Here is a 15,733-nt window from a genome sequence, read left to right on the forward strand (position 1 = left end):
GGAGAGGGGAGGAAGGATTTTCAAGGTGGCAGGCAAATTATCTCCTCTTGTAGTGCAAGGCCAAAATAATGCCTGCCTTGTATTGAACAGTTCCACATTAGGTACTGTGGGGGTGTGTGTGAGGCAAAAACAGGACTAGTGGTACCTAGAGGGATAAACTTTTCACTCTTCCTGGTGCATATCTCACCAGCTTTGCGCAGGATGAAAATAAGGGCAATTCTTGATAAAACCAACAAAAGGGAAGATGGGAAGTTGACCCTCTGAGCATCCTTTCCTCCTTTGTTCCTTCTGCTCCTCTCAAGTGGGCTTTCTCATCACCATCGCCTCATCAGCACCGCTCCCATCTTTCTGTTCCCAGAACATTGCTACCCAAGGCCCCACTGTTTGTCCCACCTCCTCGCTAGGGTGTGAGGGCACAGCATTCTACCGAGCCCCCTCCTTCATTTCTCAACAGAGTGAGTCCAACTGCTCCTTGGCAGGTCCTCCCTGCTCGAGAACGTCCCTCCTAAAGCTGGCTGGCCAAAGGGAGAGGACGACCTTCCCAGATAGAGAAGGACTGTTGTCCATGTGAAGAGTCTACTGATCTCTCCAACAGCCCTCCAAGCTCATATTATTGCACTTTCTCCGGTACCAAATTTAGCCTCTCTGATCCAGATTCTTTGACATTGCTGGTAAACTTTAACGGATCAAGTAAATTATTCCAGGCTAATCAGCTCATGGGAAAACAGCCATGGAGAATCTAAACACTCAACTGTTACCTGTCTCAGTGTCATCTGTGAATTATTACAACCTCTCACGACAACGTCCTGCCCTTTGTTCTCTTAACCCAAGGAAATGCCTCTAAGAGAAGGAATTTCAGGCTACGGTAAAAAGGGCAGGAGATATATTAGCACTGGAGGGTCCTTCACCTCATACTATTACCTGTAGGTCATCCTCCAACACAAAACTAGTTCAACAAAGAAAATTCAGTGACCTTCTTGCAAGGAGAGGAAAAAATTAATATATACTTCAAGTATTAGCCATGTTTTATACATTTTCTGCCATAGTTTAAGTTGAAAATGTTTTCATAGAACCATAATGTGTAAGTAGTTCTCTGTGCATTTCCTCCGAAATAACTCAGAGTTTAAAAAAATATCCATTTTTGTAATAAAATGTTGGGAAAATAACCTTAGAGATTAAATATCAACTACTTGCTCTTAAACCAAGGACATGCCATTCACCTTTAAACCCTTAAACCATCACTGAGTAACTGAAAGATACAAATCATATTGTTTCTGGTTTTTTATAAGAGCTTTGTTTTGTTTTGAGCAACTTAACATATAAACAGAAAATATTACCCTGAAGAAAAGAATGTGATCACTTTTTTTGGCAAGTAAGATGTTAGCAAAGACATTTACCTTTGTAGAATTTATTAGAAAGAAATTTACCTGCTGTATTAGTGTCCTAGGGCTGCTGTAATGTGGGATCTTAAAACAAATGAAATTTATGTCTCGCAGTTCTGGAGGCTAGAGGTCTGAAATCATAGTGTTGGCCAGACACGCTCCCTCTCAAAACTGTAGGGGAATCCTTCCTTGTCTTTTCCAGCTCCTGGGAGTTTTCTGGCAATCTCTGGCATTCCTCAGCTTGTATCCACACACTCCAAACTCTGCCTTCATTATCACATGACATTTTCCTTGTGTCTGTGTCTTCACATAGCCATCTTCTTATGCGGACACCAGTCTTGTTGGATTAAGGGGCCACCCTATTCCAGTATGACCTTGTTTAACTCAACTAGCTATATTGCCAGTGACTCTATTTCCAAATAAGAACACATTCTGCAGTACTGGGGGTTAGGACTTCAACATATCTTTTGAGGGGGACACAATTCAAGCAATCATATCTGGAATCTGTAATTTCATTGGAGAATGCCTTGGAAAGCAGGTCTTGCCCTCTGGAGAAGTTGGGTACTCGGTCTAAACCAGTGTTCCATTTTCAGAGCTATGTTATTGATATATATAGGCCACTGGGCTCCCATTTAGGGTGGTATGAGTTGTAGAAGGATCATTGAATCAAGAGTAGGAATATCTGAGTTAGAAATTCAGCTCTGCCATCTAGCAGGTGTGTGACTTTGGGCTAGGTGTTTGATATCTGTAACCCTTTGTGTTAGAGAGGGTAAAAATACCTAGGTTTTTCAGAAGGTTAGAAACACCTATATACCAATACTGCATAAGGCAAAGGCACCTAGCCTTGTGGATTATTGTGAATATTTTTAATTATTCAAAACAAGACTGTATTCATGTATTACTTGTAAAATTAAAATACCTTCATTAAAATGCATTAGGCTTTATAATCTGTAAAGCACTCACAAATTAAGATATTATTACATTTAATAAATCATATCCAATGTCTTAAAAAATATTAATATTCCTCTCAAAATATCTACCATTCATCTTAGATTTCACTCGAGCAAGTAAATGGCATTTGAGGCAATTGTCCAAAGCACTCCCACAATTCCGTATTCCATCCCTTTCTTTTTCTTCCTCTCACCTTTCACCTTTCCCGTTTGTTCTTCTTCTGCTTTTCCTCTGTTGTTTGTTTTAGGTCTTCTTCTCCGCTCAAGGGCATTCCTCTTAGCACACAGGATTAACAGAGGTTGCTGACCATTAACACAGAATAGGTCAAATATGTGGCCTGTCCACTCAGTGCCCTGTGTTATACTCACTTCCCACTCGTCTGTGATTTCAGAGTAGTTGTGGGGAGTTGCATGCACCCCAGTGCTGTTGCACCTCAGGTGTAAGCCCAGCATCTCCCTACAGTTCTGCTTGAAGTTCTCTCCAAAGGTAAGGCAGCCTACTCAACTGGGTGCACCAGCAGCTCCAAATTACAGATAAATGAGGGACGAGAGATGCTGCATGGATGCCTCAGTTTCCCTTCCTTTGGAAGGGACAATTCTGAGACATTCTACCCAGAGGGTCCCCAGGTCATTAACAAACCCCCTTTATTGGCTTTTGCTCTTTCACTCTCACTGCCCCTTCACCCCGCTTTCTGATATCATCTCCCAGCACCCCAATACTTATCTCAGGCTCTGGAGCCCAAACTAACACAGCACCTGATAGGCTTCAGCTCTATAAGCCTTTAGACAGGAATTATTCCATTTGAAGTAACAGAAACTCAACTCAGACTAGCTTAAGCAATGAGGGTCCTTATTAACACACATAACTGAAAAGCACAGGAGTCCAGTTTAAAGTGCACCTAGACCGAGGGGCTCTAATTATATTATTAACACTTGGCTTCTCTTATTTTTTTACTTCCATTGTCCTCTGCATTGACGTCATTCTCAGGCAGCCCCTTTCTAACTCATGATCTCTAGATGACTTAGACTTATATCTTCCCAGTTTAGAATATAGTAGAAAGAAAGAGTTCCTTTTTTCCAATAGATAGAGAAAAACAGAATCCTGAGTTGAGTTTCCCTGGCTTGGTTTAATCCATATGCCCACCCACGACATTTGATTCTACCTCATCTTATCTTATTATTTTTGGTGCCATGCGAGAACAGGACAAGGGAGTACCTAGAGGGATAAATCTTTCAATTTTACTCATGGATCTCTCACCAGCTTTGGGTAGAATGAAAGTAAGGTCAACTCTAGGCAAAATCAACTAAAGGGAAAGTGACCCTCTGAGCTCCCAAGTAGGAAAACCTAAGGCTTAGAAAAGACTTACTGGCCAGGCCCAGGCCACATTCCCACTCTTGAAGCGGGGGTAAAAGTTTCCAGCTTCAAATAAGTCACATGGTTCCTGGCAATGGGAAGTAGGGACCAGCAAGCAAAAGTAGCTGATGCTTTGTGTATAACTATATATGTCTCACACCCCTACAAATCCACATACATCTATTTATCCAACAAACACTTAACAAGCATGTACTATGTGCTAAGCATCAAAAAGACAAAACTGACTAAAGAAAAATATCTACTCTCAAGATGTTCACAGTCCAGTGGAAGAGAGAAAAATAGAAAAACAATAAGAAATCAAGAGAGTATCATTTTAATTCACATGCTATGGAAAAGGAGAGAAGGAGACATCGAAGTCTGCCTGGGTTGTCTGGTCTAATTCACTAATATGTCTTACCTAAACAGGTCAGAGGTTGGAAAACTTTTTCTGGAGAGGGCCACATAGTAAATATTTTCAGCTGTGTGGTTTAAACTCTCTCCATTGCAACTAGTCAACTCTGTCCTTGTAGCCATAGACAATATGGAAACAAATGTGTTTGGCTATGCTCTACTAAAACTTTATTCATGGAAACCGTACTCTGGATTTCTTTTAAGTTTTCACATGTCATAGGATATATTCTTCTTTTAATTTTTTTCGATCATTCAAAAATGTAAAAAGTATGAAAATCACTCTCAGATTTCAGGCTGTACAAAGTCAGAGTGGGCCAAGTTTGGTCCGGAAGTCAGATTGCCCATCCCTGACCTAGATCATTGCCACAGTCCTGGCCACTCCAATACATTCCCCATCCTGCAGCCAGAAGAATGCTTCTAAGACCAAATGTTATCTTGTCACACATCTGTCTCAATGACTTTTCATTGCCTTCAGGATAAATTCCAAATATCTTGATCATTGTAAGTTTCTTCACAACTCCTTGCTGAACCGCTTTTATTTCCTCCAACAAACCATGCATCCCATATTCCCTGCTCCCATTCCATAGTACCTAAATAATCCCTACTCTTTCTTCTACCTATTTTTTTTTTCCTCCAAGAAACCTTCCTTAAACTCTTCCCCAAGCCTGGGTTAGGTGTCCTTAGTGTTTTGATAGCACTGTATATTGCCTCACTTCACAGCACTTATTATATATTATAATTATTATCATAGTATATAATTACAATGATACCATTATTATAATTCCCTGTTTGCTAGCCGCATCTTCAAGCTGGATGAGGACACCCTTAAGCCTATCTCTTTCTCACTTATATCTGCCATTTCTAATTTAGGGTCTGGCACAAAGTAGATGCTCAACAAACATTTATTGCATAAATGAATAATATGAAGAGGGGTATCTTAGGAGGCTTTGCAGAGGAGATGTTCCACGAGCAGAGTCTTAAAAGATGAGTAACAGTTTATAATTTTGACAGGGAGTGGTAGGTATTTTTAAGCAGAGTGACAGCTAGATCAGACGTGAAAGTGGGAAAGACCATTTGCGATACTCCAGACAGTGTGGTATGGCTGGAGTTCATGCTAATTGGAAAATGATGTGAAATGAGGCTAGAGAGAGAACCTGAGAACTTGTAGGCTAAGATAAGGAATTTAGTCTTAACTCTTCAGGTAATGAGGAGCCTTAGAAGGACAGCTGGTTGAATTTACATTTTAGAACGCTCTTTTACATCTCATTGCCCATGTAGATAGTCTAGATACAATTAAAGTGCCTGGGATAAAGGAGACAAGATCATTCTGGCAGTAGAGTTGACTGAAATTTGATGCCAACCTCCCATTAGGAATAATATTGGAGTCTGCAGCAACAATGCATGTAAGAAATAAGGACCACGTGAGTCAAGGAAATGATAGTGGAAACTTAGTGGAAGTGTGTATTTAAAAGAGGAAAAATTGCGAGATTGAAAATACAGAATTAGAGGAAGTCACAGCCTATAGATATATGCTGTCCGATTCACTAGCCCACACGTGGCTATTTACATTTGAATTTAAATTAATTAAAATTATATAAAACTTCAATATTCAGTTCATTCGTCACACTAGCTACATTTCACGTGATCATCAGCCATGCGTGGCTAATGGCTACTGTACTGGATAGTGCAGAATTACAGAACATTTCCATCATTATAGAAAGTTCTGTTGGACAACATTACATAGACTTAGTTGAAGTTATAGCTAAAGTCAAGATCATCCCAGGAGTTCCTCAAAAAGCTAAATATAGAACTACCATATGACCCAGAAATTCCACTGCTACGTGGAATACACGCACAGCTCATTTTATATTGTGCTGTGCTTTATTGTGGTTCACAGATATCGCATTTTTACAAATTGAAGTTTTGTGGCAACACTGCCTCGAACAAGTCTATCGGCACAATTCTTCAAGCAGCATTTGCTCATTTTGTGACTCTGTGTCACATTTTGGTAATTCTTGCAATATTTCAAGCCTTCCACCAACAAAAATATTATGCCTCACTAAAGGCTCAGATGATGGTTAGCATGTTTTACCAATGCAGCATTTTCAAATTAAGATATGTACGTTGTTGCTTTAGATATAATGCTATTGCACATTTAATAAACTACAGGATAGTGTAAAGATAACTTTTATATGTGCTGGGAAAACAAAAAATGTGTGTGGCTTGCTTTATTGTGATATTCATGTTATTATGGTGGTCTGGAACCAAACCCACAATATCTCCAAGGTATACCTGTATATTCAAAATAATTGAAAGCAGGAACTTGAACAGATATTTGTATACTAATAGTCATAGGAACATTATTCACAATAGCCAAAAGGTGGAAGCAACCTAAGAGTCCACCAACAGGTGAATGGATAAACACAATAAGTGTATACATACAACAGAATATTATTCAGCCTTAAAAAAGAAGAACATTCTGACATGCTACAACATGGATAAACCTCAAAGATACTAGGCTAAGTGAAATAATCCAGACACAAAAGGACAAATGTTATGTGATTCCACCTACATGAGCTACCTAGAGTACTCACATTCATAAAGACGAAAAGTAGAGGGCTTCCCTGGTGGCGCAGTGGTTGAGAGTCCGCCTGCCGATGCAAGGGACGCGGGTTCGTGCCCCGGTCCGGGAAGATCCCGCATGCCACAGAGCGGCTGGGCCCGTGAGCCATGGGCGCTGAGCCTGCGCGTCCGGAGCCTGTGCTCCGCAACGGGAGAGGCCACAGCAGTGAGAGGCCAGCGTACCGAAAAAAAAAAAAAAAAGTATAATAGTGATTACCAAGGACTGTGGGAAGAGGGAGATGGGGAGTTATTGTTAATGGGTGCAGAGTATTTTTTGGGAATAATAAAAAAGTTTTGGGTATAGATAATGGCAATGGTTATACAACATGTATTTAATACCACTGAATTTTACATTCACAAATGGTTAAAATGATAAATATTATGTTATGTAGATTCTACCATAATAATAATATAAAAGATTATCCAGAGAGAATGACTAGAACAGGAAAAGGGGAAAGAGATTTTTAAGGCAATAAAGAAGGAAATGAAGCCATCAAGGAGATCCAGGAAGTCAGAGGGGTAGAATGGGAAACCAGAGGGAGTGCTGCCAAGGAAACTAAGGTGAGAAAGAAAACAGTGATTTTCTACCCACAGGCCCATTTGTGATATGCTGCCAACCATGTTCCCTATTTAAAACCCACAAGCAAGAGGTACACCCACACCACCAAGTCTGAAAAGGTAGCTTGCGACCCTCTGCTTACTCCTGTCCCAGATCTCACTCTAACCATTGTCTAAGTGAATGAAGGATCTTGATTCCACTTTTCTTCTTCGGTTTTTCAAGTTCTCTCTGAGAAACTGCGAAGAAAACAGCTCATAACTTTCCTTTCCCTTAATGCTTGTTGGAGACGTTTGCCTACGTGGCATCATTTCAATGACACTTCAGCGTGGTAGGTTCAAAACAAACGTTTAAAAAGGAAGGAAAGGTAAATCTGAATGGGCGATGAAGCAGCATCGTTCCTCAGTCTCTCCTTACTCCCACGTGAAAACAGAAAGGACGTCTAGATAGGAAAACCAAACACCACGGGCTATATTTACAACAAGACTTAGTGGCAGAGGTGCCTCCACGAATCCCAGAATATAAATGAACGTGAACCAACCACCAGCTGCCCTAAGAGTTGTGTGGTATCAGCCCCTGTACATGAGGAAGAAGGAAAGACTTGGGTGGTGTTGGGTGCCTGTTGGACCTAAGAACAGGAGGAGCCCCCAGAGAGCCAGTAGATCTTCACTGGGATGTGAGTGAGCTGATGGGGCCATGGCAGCTGAAACTGAGAGGGGTTTTGCTCCCCAGAGGTAGATGACAGTAAGGGAGGGCAATAGGAAGGTCTAAATGGACCACAGCAGTCTTATCCAACTCCCCTCAAAACTGACCCTCAGGGCTCCCTTTTCAGACAGGGAGGAAGACCAAGGAGGAACTGCTGGGGGTGGGAATCAAAATTGATCAGGACAACATGGAATCAACCTAAATGTCCATCAACGGATGAATGGATAAAGAAGATTTGGTTTATATATACAATGGAATACTACTCAGCCATGAAAAAGAATGAAATAATGCCATTTGCAGCAACATGGATGGACCTAGAGATATCATCCTAAGTGAAGTAAGTCAGACAGAGGAAGACAAATATCATATCATATCACTTATATATGGAATCTAAAATCTAAAAATGATACAAATGAACTTATTTACAAAACAGACAGACTCACAGACATACAAACAAACTTATGGTTACCAAAGGGGAAGGGGTAGGGAGTAAATTATGAGTTTGGGATTAACAGGTACACACTATTATATATAAAATAGACAACCAACAAGGACTTACTATATAGCACTGGGAACTATATTTAATATCTTGTAATAGCCTATAATGGAAGAGAATGTAAAAAAAGAATATATATATGTTTTTTATATATATATATATATATATGTATATATATATATCTGAATCACTTTGCTGTACACCAGAAACTAACAGAACATTGTGAATCAACTATATTTCAATATAAAATTTTTAAAAAAGAGACTTAAAAGACATATCAACATTTTTTAATGGGCAAGACTAAACTATATTTCCTGGAGATGCATATTTGGGTGACAAACTTTTTTAAAAACAAGGAAGTAAAGACTAAAACATATTAGGCTAATGGTACTTTTAGTGGGAGGGAAGATGTGATCAGGATTAGGGTGAATGAAAGGGACTTCAGGGGTGCAGGTCAAGTTCTACTTCTTGACCCGGGTCGGGGTTACAAGAGTGTTTACCTTATAATAAATAATTCATTAATCCATGATTTGTTTTGTTTAGGTTTCTGTATCTGTATTTTTTGTTTTGATAAAAATCTGTTTCAAAACGGCAAGGAAACACACACATTTGAGATAATACCTTTTTTTCCTTCCAGTATATTTTGTCTGAATCACATTACTTGTTAACTGAGCAGAAAGAGCTTTAGTAGAAGAGGCAATTTGCAATCACAGTACAGTCTAAATAAATAGTTACTAACAGTGGTAACATTAGTTGCCCTAAGATTCTATTAACAAGGGAGTTTTCCATGTCATCATTGCCTAGAAGCCAATTTGTAGAGCAGAGACTGCTAGGTCATGGGTGCCTGTGTGGCACTGTTTCCCAAGTGTACCACCTGCATCACAAGTATCCTGTTTATAATGCATATTCCTGGACTCCAACCAGAAATTCAGATTCAGAAGATGAGATGGGCAGCAATGCTCTATGCTGTAAGTTCATCCTAGATTTATTTAAAAACACAAAAGCTCTATCTAAACAGTACCTTCCTGGTCTGGTCAAAGAACTGAAGACAAGAAACTCTACGCTGGTGCCCAAACCACTATCTATAACAATATTGGTCAATTTTCTAGGATGAGCACCTAGAAATTTTGTTATTAGTGTTTGATGTGGTAATGGCTTAAGGACATACTCCTCGTTCTTCCTAACCAGGAAAATAAAACAGAGAATGTTATTTCTATGTGGGCAACTAACTGAATTGCAATAGAAAAGACTTAGACTCAGATTAGTTTTTTCCAGACCCTAAAGCTTAAAACTTTAAACTCTCAATCCAATGTGACAACCAGATCTGGCTAAACTAAATTAGAGGCACAATTTAAACTTTAGATGTTCCAAAGATTTTCTGGGCTTGTGAACAGTTTCCTTAATCTCAGAAACCTATAATATTTCCATCTGAAGATTTAATATTGAATTCCCCCAAAAACTGTTTAACAGTATTGTTTCTTGGGAGTTATTTATATAGATCTTATGGATGTTGGCAAAACCGTATCCAAAATGGAAAATGAAAGCTTTTAGAGAAAACTGTAATGTCAAATTTTATACCTATAGTATGTATAATGTACATATATAAGTGTATATATGTATATATGTATATGTGTGTGTGAATAAAAATTCAGAGCTTGTTATGCTAACTAGCAGGGTGAGAAGGTGTAGTAGGGGATTGGAAACACCCATCAAGTTATTAGACAGAGGGGTGGCAATGCTAGCTGTAGCAATGGGATATAATGGGCGGAAGTCCAAAGTCATACAGCTGACTGTGGCCCTCGATCTCTAGAGCATAAAGGAATTACCTGGAGGGACTTGTTAAATGAGCTTCTTGGGTCCTGCCACAGGGATTCTGATTGGTTGCGAATCTGCACTTTTATAAGCTCCTTGGGTGAAGTCTGCACCGGGTGGTCAAGAAGTGATGCTTTGAAGAATCTTCAACAAGCTGGCAATAAGTTTCATCGATGTCCAGTAAGGAATCATATCTTGGCAGCAATCCAGAACAAGTGAGTAGCAGCTAAGAGGTCTGAGGTGCAGGTAGGCAGGCTAACAGACTGCATTCGTTTCTCAGGGCTGCCATAATAAATGATCACACACTGGGGAGCTGAAAACAACAGAAATTTATTCTATCACAGGTCTAGTGGCCAGAAGTCTGAAAGGAAAGTGTTGGCAGGGTTCCGCTCCCTCCAGAGGCTCTAGGGGAGATTCTGTTCCTTGCTTCCTCCAGCTTCCGGTGGCTGTTGGCATTCCTTGTCTTCTGCTGCTCATCCTAACCTCTGCCTCTGTCTTCATGTCTCCACGTGGCCAACTCCTCCTCTCTGTATGTCTCTCTTCTGGGTGTCTCTCTCTCTTTTTTTTTAATTCAGAGAGGAGCACGAGGCTTTGTGTTTCTTTCTTTCTTTTTTATAAATTTATTTATTTTATTTATTTTTGGCTGCATTGGGTCTTCGTTGCTGCGCGCGGGCTTTCTCTAGTTGCGGCGAGCTGGAGCCACTCTTCGTTGTGGTGCGCGGGCTTCTCATTGCGGTGGCTTCTCTTGTTGCAGAGCGTGGGTTCTAGGCGCGCGAGGCTTCAGTAGTTGTGGCTCGTGGGCTCTAGAGCGAGGCTTCAGTAGTTGTGGCGCACGGGCTTAGTTGCTCCACAGCATGTGGGATCTTCCCGGACCAGGGCTCGAACCCATATCCCCTGCACTGGCAGGCGGATTCTTAAGCACTGTGCCACCAGGGAAGCCCCTAGGTGTCTCTTATGAGAACATTTGTCATTAGATTTAGGGTCCATCCAGATAATCCAGAATGATCTCATTTCAAGATTCTTAACTTAATTACACCTGCAAAGACCCTTTTTCCAAATAAGGGCACAACCACAGGTTCTAGAGATTAGGACAAAGACATGTTTTGGGGGGACAGGCACCACTCAAACAACAACACAGGCCGATTCTGGGACAATTAGCTGCCTTGGGTCACTGTCAGAGCAAGGGAAAGGGTGGCAGTGATTGGCAAGAATAGTCTGGCTCTAGTGCTAGAGCAGTCTGACCTTCGCAGGAAGGTCTTGGGGACTCAGACTAAGTAACCAACCGGAAGCTGCCTGTGAACAGACGAGCAGGTTAGAGTAGGATGAGCAGCAGAGCTGACTTTATTACCTTGAACTTCTGAGTCAGGATTCTATAATCCCTACTAACCAAGACGCAATTGTGCTCCCACCCTGTGACAAAGCGAAGCTGCCACAGTAAGTGGACATCTGGGGCAGTATGAAGATTAGAGGTTGGGAGTCAGCTTGGACTACAAAGAGCTGCAAACACAATCACACAAACAAGTAGAATCATAAATACCTACCACTTATTGAGCACTTGCTGTATACCTGGTAAAGTGCCATTATTATTGCCTCTTTTCATCATAATCTTGCAATACTGGTACTACAATATGGGTTCCCATTGAACATACAAGAACACAGAATTTTAAAGATTAAAGTTATATAGCCAATCAGTGGCAGAGCTAGAATTTAAACCAGATCACTCTGGCTCCAAAGCCCATTTTCTTTCTTCTAAAACATGCTACCTCTCCACAAATTAATAGCCTGGCCCAAATTTTAGCATCTTAACTTCTAACACCTCGTCTTCTCTCTTTGAACCCTTCCCACCCCATCCTGTGGTTCACTAGGCATAAAATGTCAAAACATCTGTTTCTCTATCGAATACCCTACATGAAAAATTATAACTTGGCTAAGGTAGAATGGTAAATATTTCAAAGCTTTCTAAACCAGAACCACAGGTGTGAATCTAGATGGTGAACACTTGCTCCCTTGTGACTGTGTTATATCCATCTTACTGTGACCAGTGAAGAGAAGTGTGAGTTCAAGCAGAGATTCTGTGCACAGTCCCAGGTCCTAGACTTGTCTCTAATCTTAAAATGCAAGTCTTATAATGACTGTGCATGTTGCACCATTCCCTCCTCCCACAAGAGCCACCAAATGCATGCTGCCAGTGACGTTCTACAGCTGGTGATATCCAAGTAGTTACAGTACAAGTTTCCTCCATAGTGACCCACAGTGGAAAGTAACTTTGATGGAACAAGGTCAAGGAAGTTGCTAATACCTTATGCCTCTAGCCCAACCAGCAATTGATGCCCCTTGAATACCACCTAATCTGCCCTAAAGATAGTGTCAGTTTGATGACACATATCATTTATGTCAGTAAATGTTTGGCTACTGGGCCTTGGATCCTCAATTAGCTTGAGTGCAAGACCAAAATATTCCTGAGCCTGGTGCAAGGTGTAACAGTACTTTGAGTTCACCCTATTTCAGGTAACAGGACTGAAGTAGTAAGGACTCCTAGCCTGAACTGACATATCTTGTCAGGCCTTTCAGAAGACTGAGCATATGAGCTTTGAAAATTAATAATAATAAAAGTCTTGCAAAAGGGCTTGAGGTATTGCAATGCTCATCACCCAGTGAGCACCAGATCAGCAGCTATTTTGTGCAGTTCTCAGTGACCGGAACTGTAAATGATGACCTGACCTAGGTACACCTTTTCCCACAAACTGCCAGGGTCCCTTTTCCTGCTCAGTCTCACAGGCGCAATCTTCAATTTTAAGACCCATGAACACTTGCACCAACACAGAAGTCAATTTGACAATAATTTAATATTTTTCTGGTGGCAATTTCTAGTTTACTTTAAAAAATTCTTTTAAAATATTTTGGAATAGGTTTGGGTCATTGTGTCAGAGAACTTGGTAGGATACCGAAACTGTAAAGTGCTCGTGGCCAGCGTGCAGTGTTTGTTAGGAGCAAGACGTCATCGTGGGAAGCACGTACTTCTTCGGATTACTGTTTGGCGGATTAGAAACACGCAAATAAGTCCTAGGTTAGCCCAGATTAACTGCCCTGGGTGCTTCTGGGCCAGTGGGTAGGGTTTTGGGAGTGTCTGCTGGACTCAAACCAGTACTTGTGGTAAGATTTCACTCGGCAAAGCATTCGGAGTTAATTTTTATTTAAACCCCATCCAGGCTAATAACGAAGCTACCGGTAATGATCTGGAATGGTAACTAAATGGTGCCCGCAATCACGTCAGTCGAACCTTCTGCCCCCACTATTCTGTCGGCCCACATGCTTCTGTCCATCAGCCTCGGCCTCGGGATCAGCTCTCGCCGCGGCATTGGTCGGATTTCAGGAAGAGAGAAACCCGCGATTTAAAGGGCTCGGTTTCCACCTGCCAGGCGTCGTTCGCAAGGTCCAACTTGCCTTTGGCACATACTTGGGAGAATCTCTCGCTGTTGTTCATCTATTACACTGACTGGTCAAACAGAAGAGAGTTCCCGAAAGTGTCCCCTTTAGTCACCTTGACAATTTACAAAAGCGAAACTTGTGCTCTAGGTTAGATCCACACTGAGTCTGCGGGGCGCGGAGTCCCTGCCCAGGTCAGCAGTGCCCGCCCGGCTGGCGGGCGGGGACGGGGGCGGAGCCTGCACCAGGCGTGGTCTTCCGTGGGAGAGAAGGCGGACTTTACCCCCACCTCCTAAAACACCTACTCCCTCCCAGCCAATCAAGGAAGCATATGCAAATAGCGCTCCTGTCGCCCCGGCAACCATGATGCACGGCAGCCAATGGAAACCGGCAGGTTGCGACCCTGCTCCGTGATTGGGACGGAAGGAAGGAGACACAGGCCCAATGGGCTGTGGGAACGGTCCTCGGCGGGTTGAGGGGCGGGGATATGCAAATATGGTTTGAAAAGCCGGCGGGAAATCTGAGTTTCGCGGGAGGACCTTGGCGCGTAAACCGTATCCCTTCATTCATTGTCAGCAGCAGCTTCCTGGAGCCATTTTTCAGCTGCCGGCCGCAGCACCCGTGCTGCCGCCGCCGCCTCGCAATCCATTGCATCGGCCGCCCCCGACGCCTCCATCCCCCCTCGGGGCCCGATATCCGTGCGCCCGGGACCCTCCTCTCTCCAGAGCCCCGATTATTTTTGGCCCCCGGGGCCCGGGCGGTGCGGAAAAATAAAAAGAAAAGGGAGAGAAGGGGCTCGGAAGCGCCGGGCGGGGAGGAGAGAAGGAGAGACTTGGAAACTCCGACTGCAAATAATAAAGAAATTGAAAACAATACGTTAATATACCATAGCAATAAAAAGAGCAGGAGCGAGAGATGAGAAAGGGGATCCAGCCCGCCCTGGAGCAGTACCTGGTGACCGCCGGGGGTGGGGAGGGGGCGGCTGTCGTCGCCGCCGCCGCTGCAGCCTCCATGGACAAAAGGGCACTGCTAGCCAGCCCCAGCTTCCCCGCCGCCGCCACCGCCGCTGCTGCCGCCGCCCCGAGCGCATACATCCAGATCCTCACCACGAACACTTCCACCACCTCCTGTTCCTCCTCCCTCCAAAGCGGCGCCGTCGCCGCCGGCCCCCTCCTCCCCAGTGCCCCCGGCGTGGAGCAGACCGCCGGCAGCCTCCTCTACACCACGCCGCACGGACCCTCCAGCAGAGCCGGGCTGCTGCAGCAGCCACCAGCGCTGGGACGCGGCGGCGGCGGCGGCGGCGGCGGCCCTCCGGTAATGCCCTCCCGTTCCCACCGTCCCCAGCCCGGGCGGGAGGTGGGCTCGCACCGCGCGGGGTGGTGGGCGCGCTGCGGGCCGCCCTGGGAGAGCGCGGGGCCGAGCGTCGTGGGCCTCGGCGGCTGCCCCTCCAACAAGAGTTTATTGTTAGACTTGTGTGTTGACCCCGAACCCCCGAAGGGTCTGGGGGGCTCCGCCAGGCAAGCAGGGCAGCGGGGATCGCCATGGCGCGAACCACATCAAACACTCCGAAACTTTTCGCGGCCCCCCCCTTCCTTTCCTGCACTTTTCCCTACCCCCACTCTCCCCTCCCCTCCAACTCGAAGCTTCCTCTTTCTCGGGCGTAGGAAGGGGTCACGCCCCGGATGGAGAAGGGGGTGGGGGAGGGAGTAGTGAACTGGGGAGTGGGAGACTCCAGGGGGGTGGAAACCGGGGGGCCCTGGGGGTGATGGCCGCCCGCCGGCCTCGGAGGCCCGTTGGCAGCCGGGGGTCCCTAAGGCGTGCTCGGAGTGCAGGGGCTCTGCCAGGCTGCGCTTGACACATTTTGGGATCTGTAACTGCCGGCAACAAAGGGGCTGGGGGAAGCCGAGGGGAGAGGTGGAGCTGGAAGCCGGCTGCAGGCCGGGGCGTGGGCTGTCTGGGGGTGAGGGGCTAGCGGGCGGGCACCCCGGCCTGGGCGCATCCCGGTGGTGGCAGCGGCGG

General features: G+C 44.1%; 1 protein-coding gene across 3 annotated transcripts in view; it reads left to right on the forward strand.

Annotated features, from left to right (window-relative positions):
• Nucleotides 1-13,998: 13,998 nt before the first annotated feature.
• Nucleotides 13,999-15,733, forward strand: part of E2F3 (E2F transcription factor 3) — an 81,097-nt gene continuing 79,362 nt past the window's right edge. For 2 of the 3 annotated variants that reach the window (XR_003437575.1, XM_027128489.1), the window contains exon 1: nucleotides 14,001-15,028. Coding sequence is in view for 2 of the 3 variants with exons in the window: in XM_027128489.1 (XP_026984290.1) it covers nucleotides 14,630-15,028 (399 nt within the window). In the remaining variant the exon portion in view is untranslated. Of the gene's footprint in view, nucleotides 15,029-15,733 lie in introns of all 3 variants that reach the window. The other variant, XM_027128490.1, reaches the window with a different exon arrangement.

This window comes from Aethalodelphis obliquidens, unplaced genomic scaffold, assembly GCF_003676395.1.
Source record: "Aethalodelphis obliquidens isolate GAN/ISIS:26980383/991018 unplaced genomic scaffold, ASM367639v1 scaffold34, whole genome shotgun sequence".
Lineage (NCBI taxonomy): Eukaryota > Metazoa > Chordata > Mammalia > Artiodactyla > Delphinidae > Aethalodelphis > Aethalodelphis obliquidens.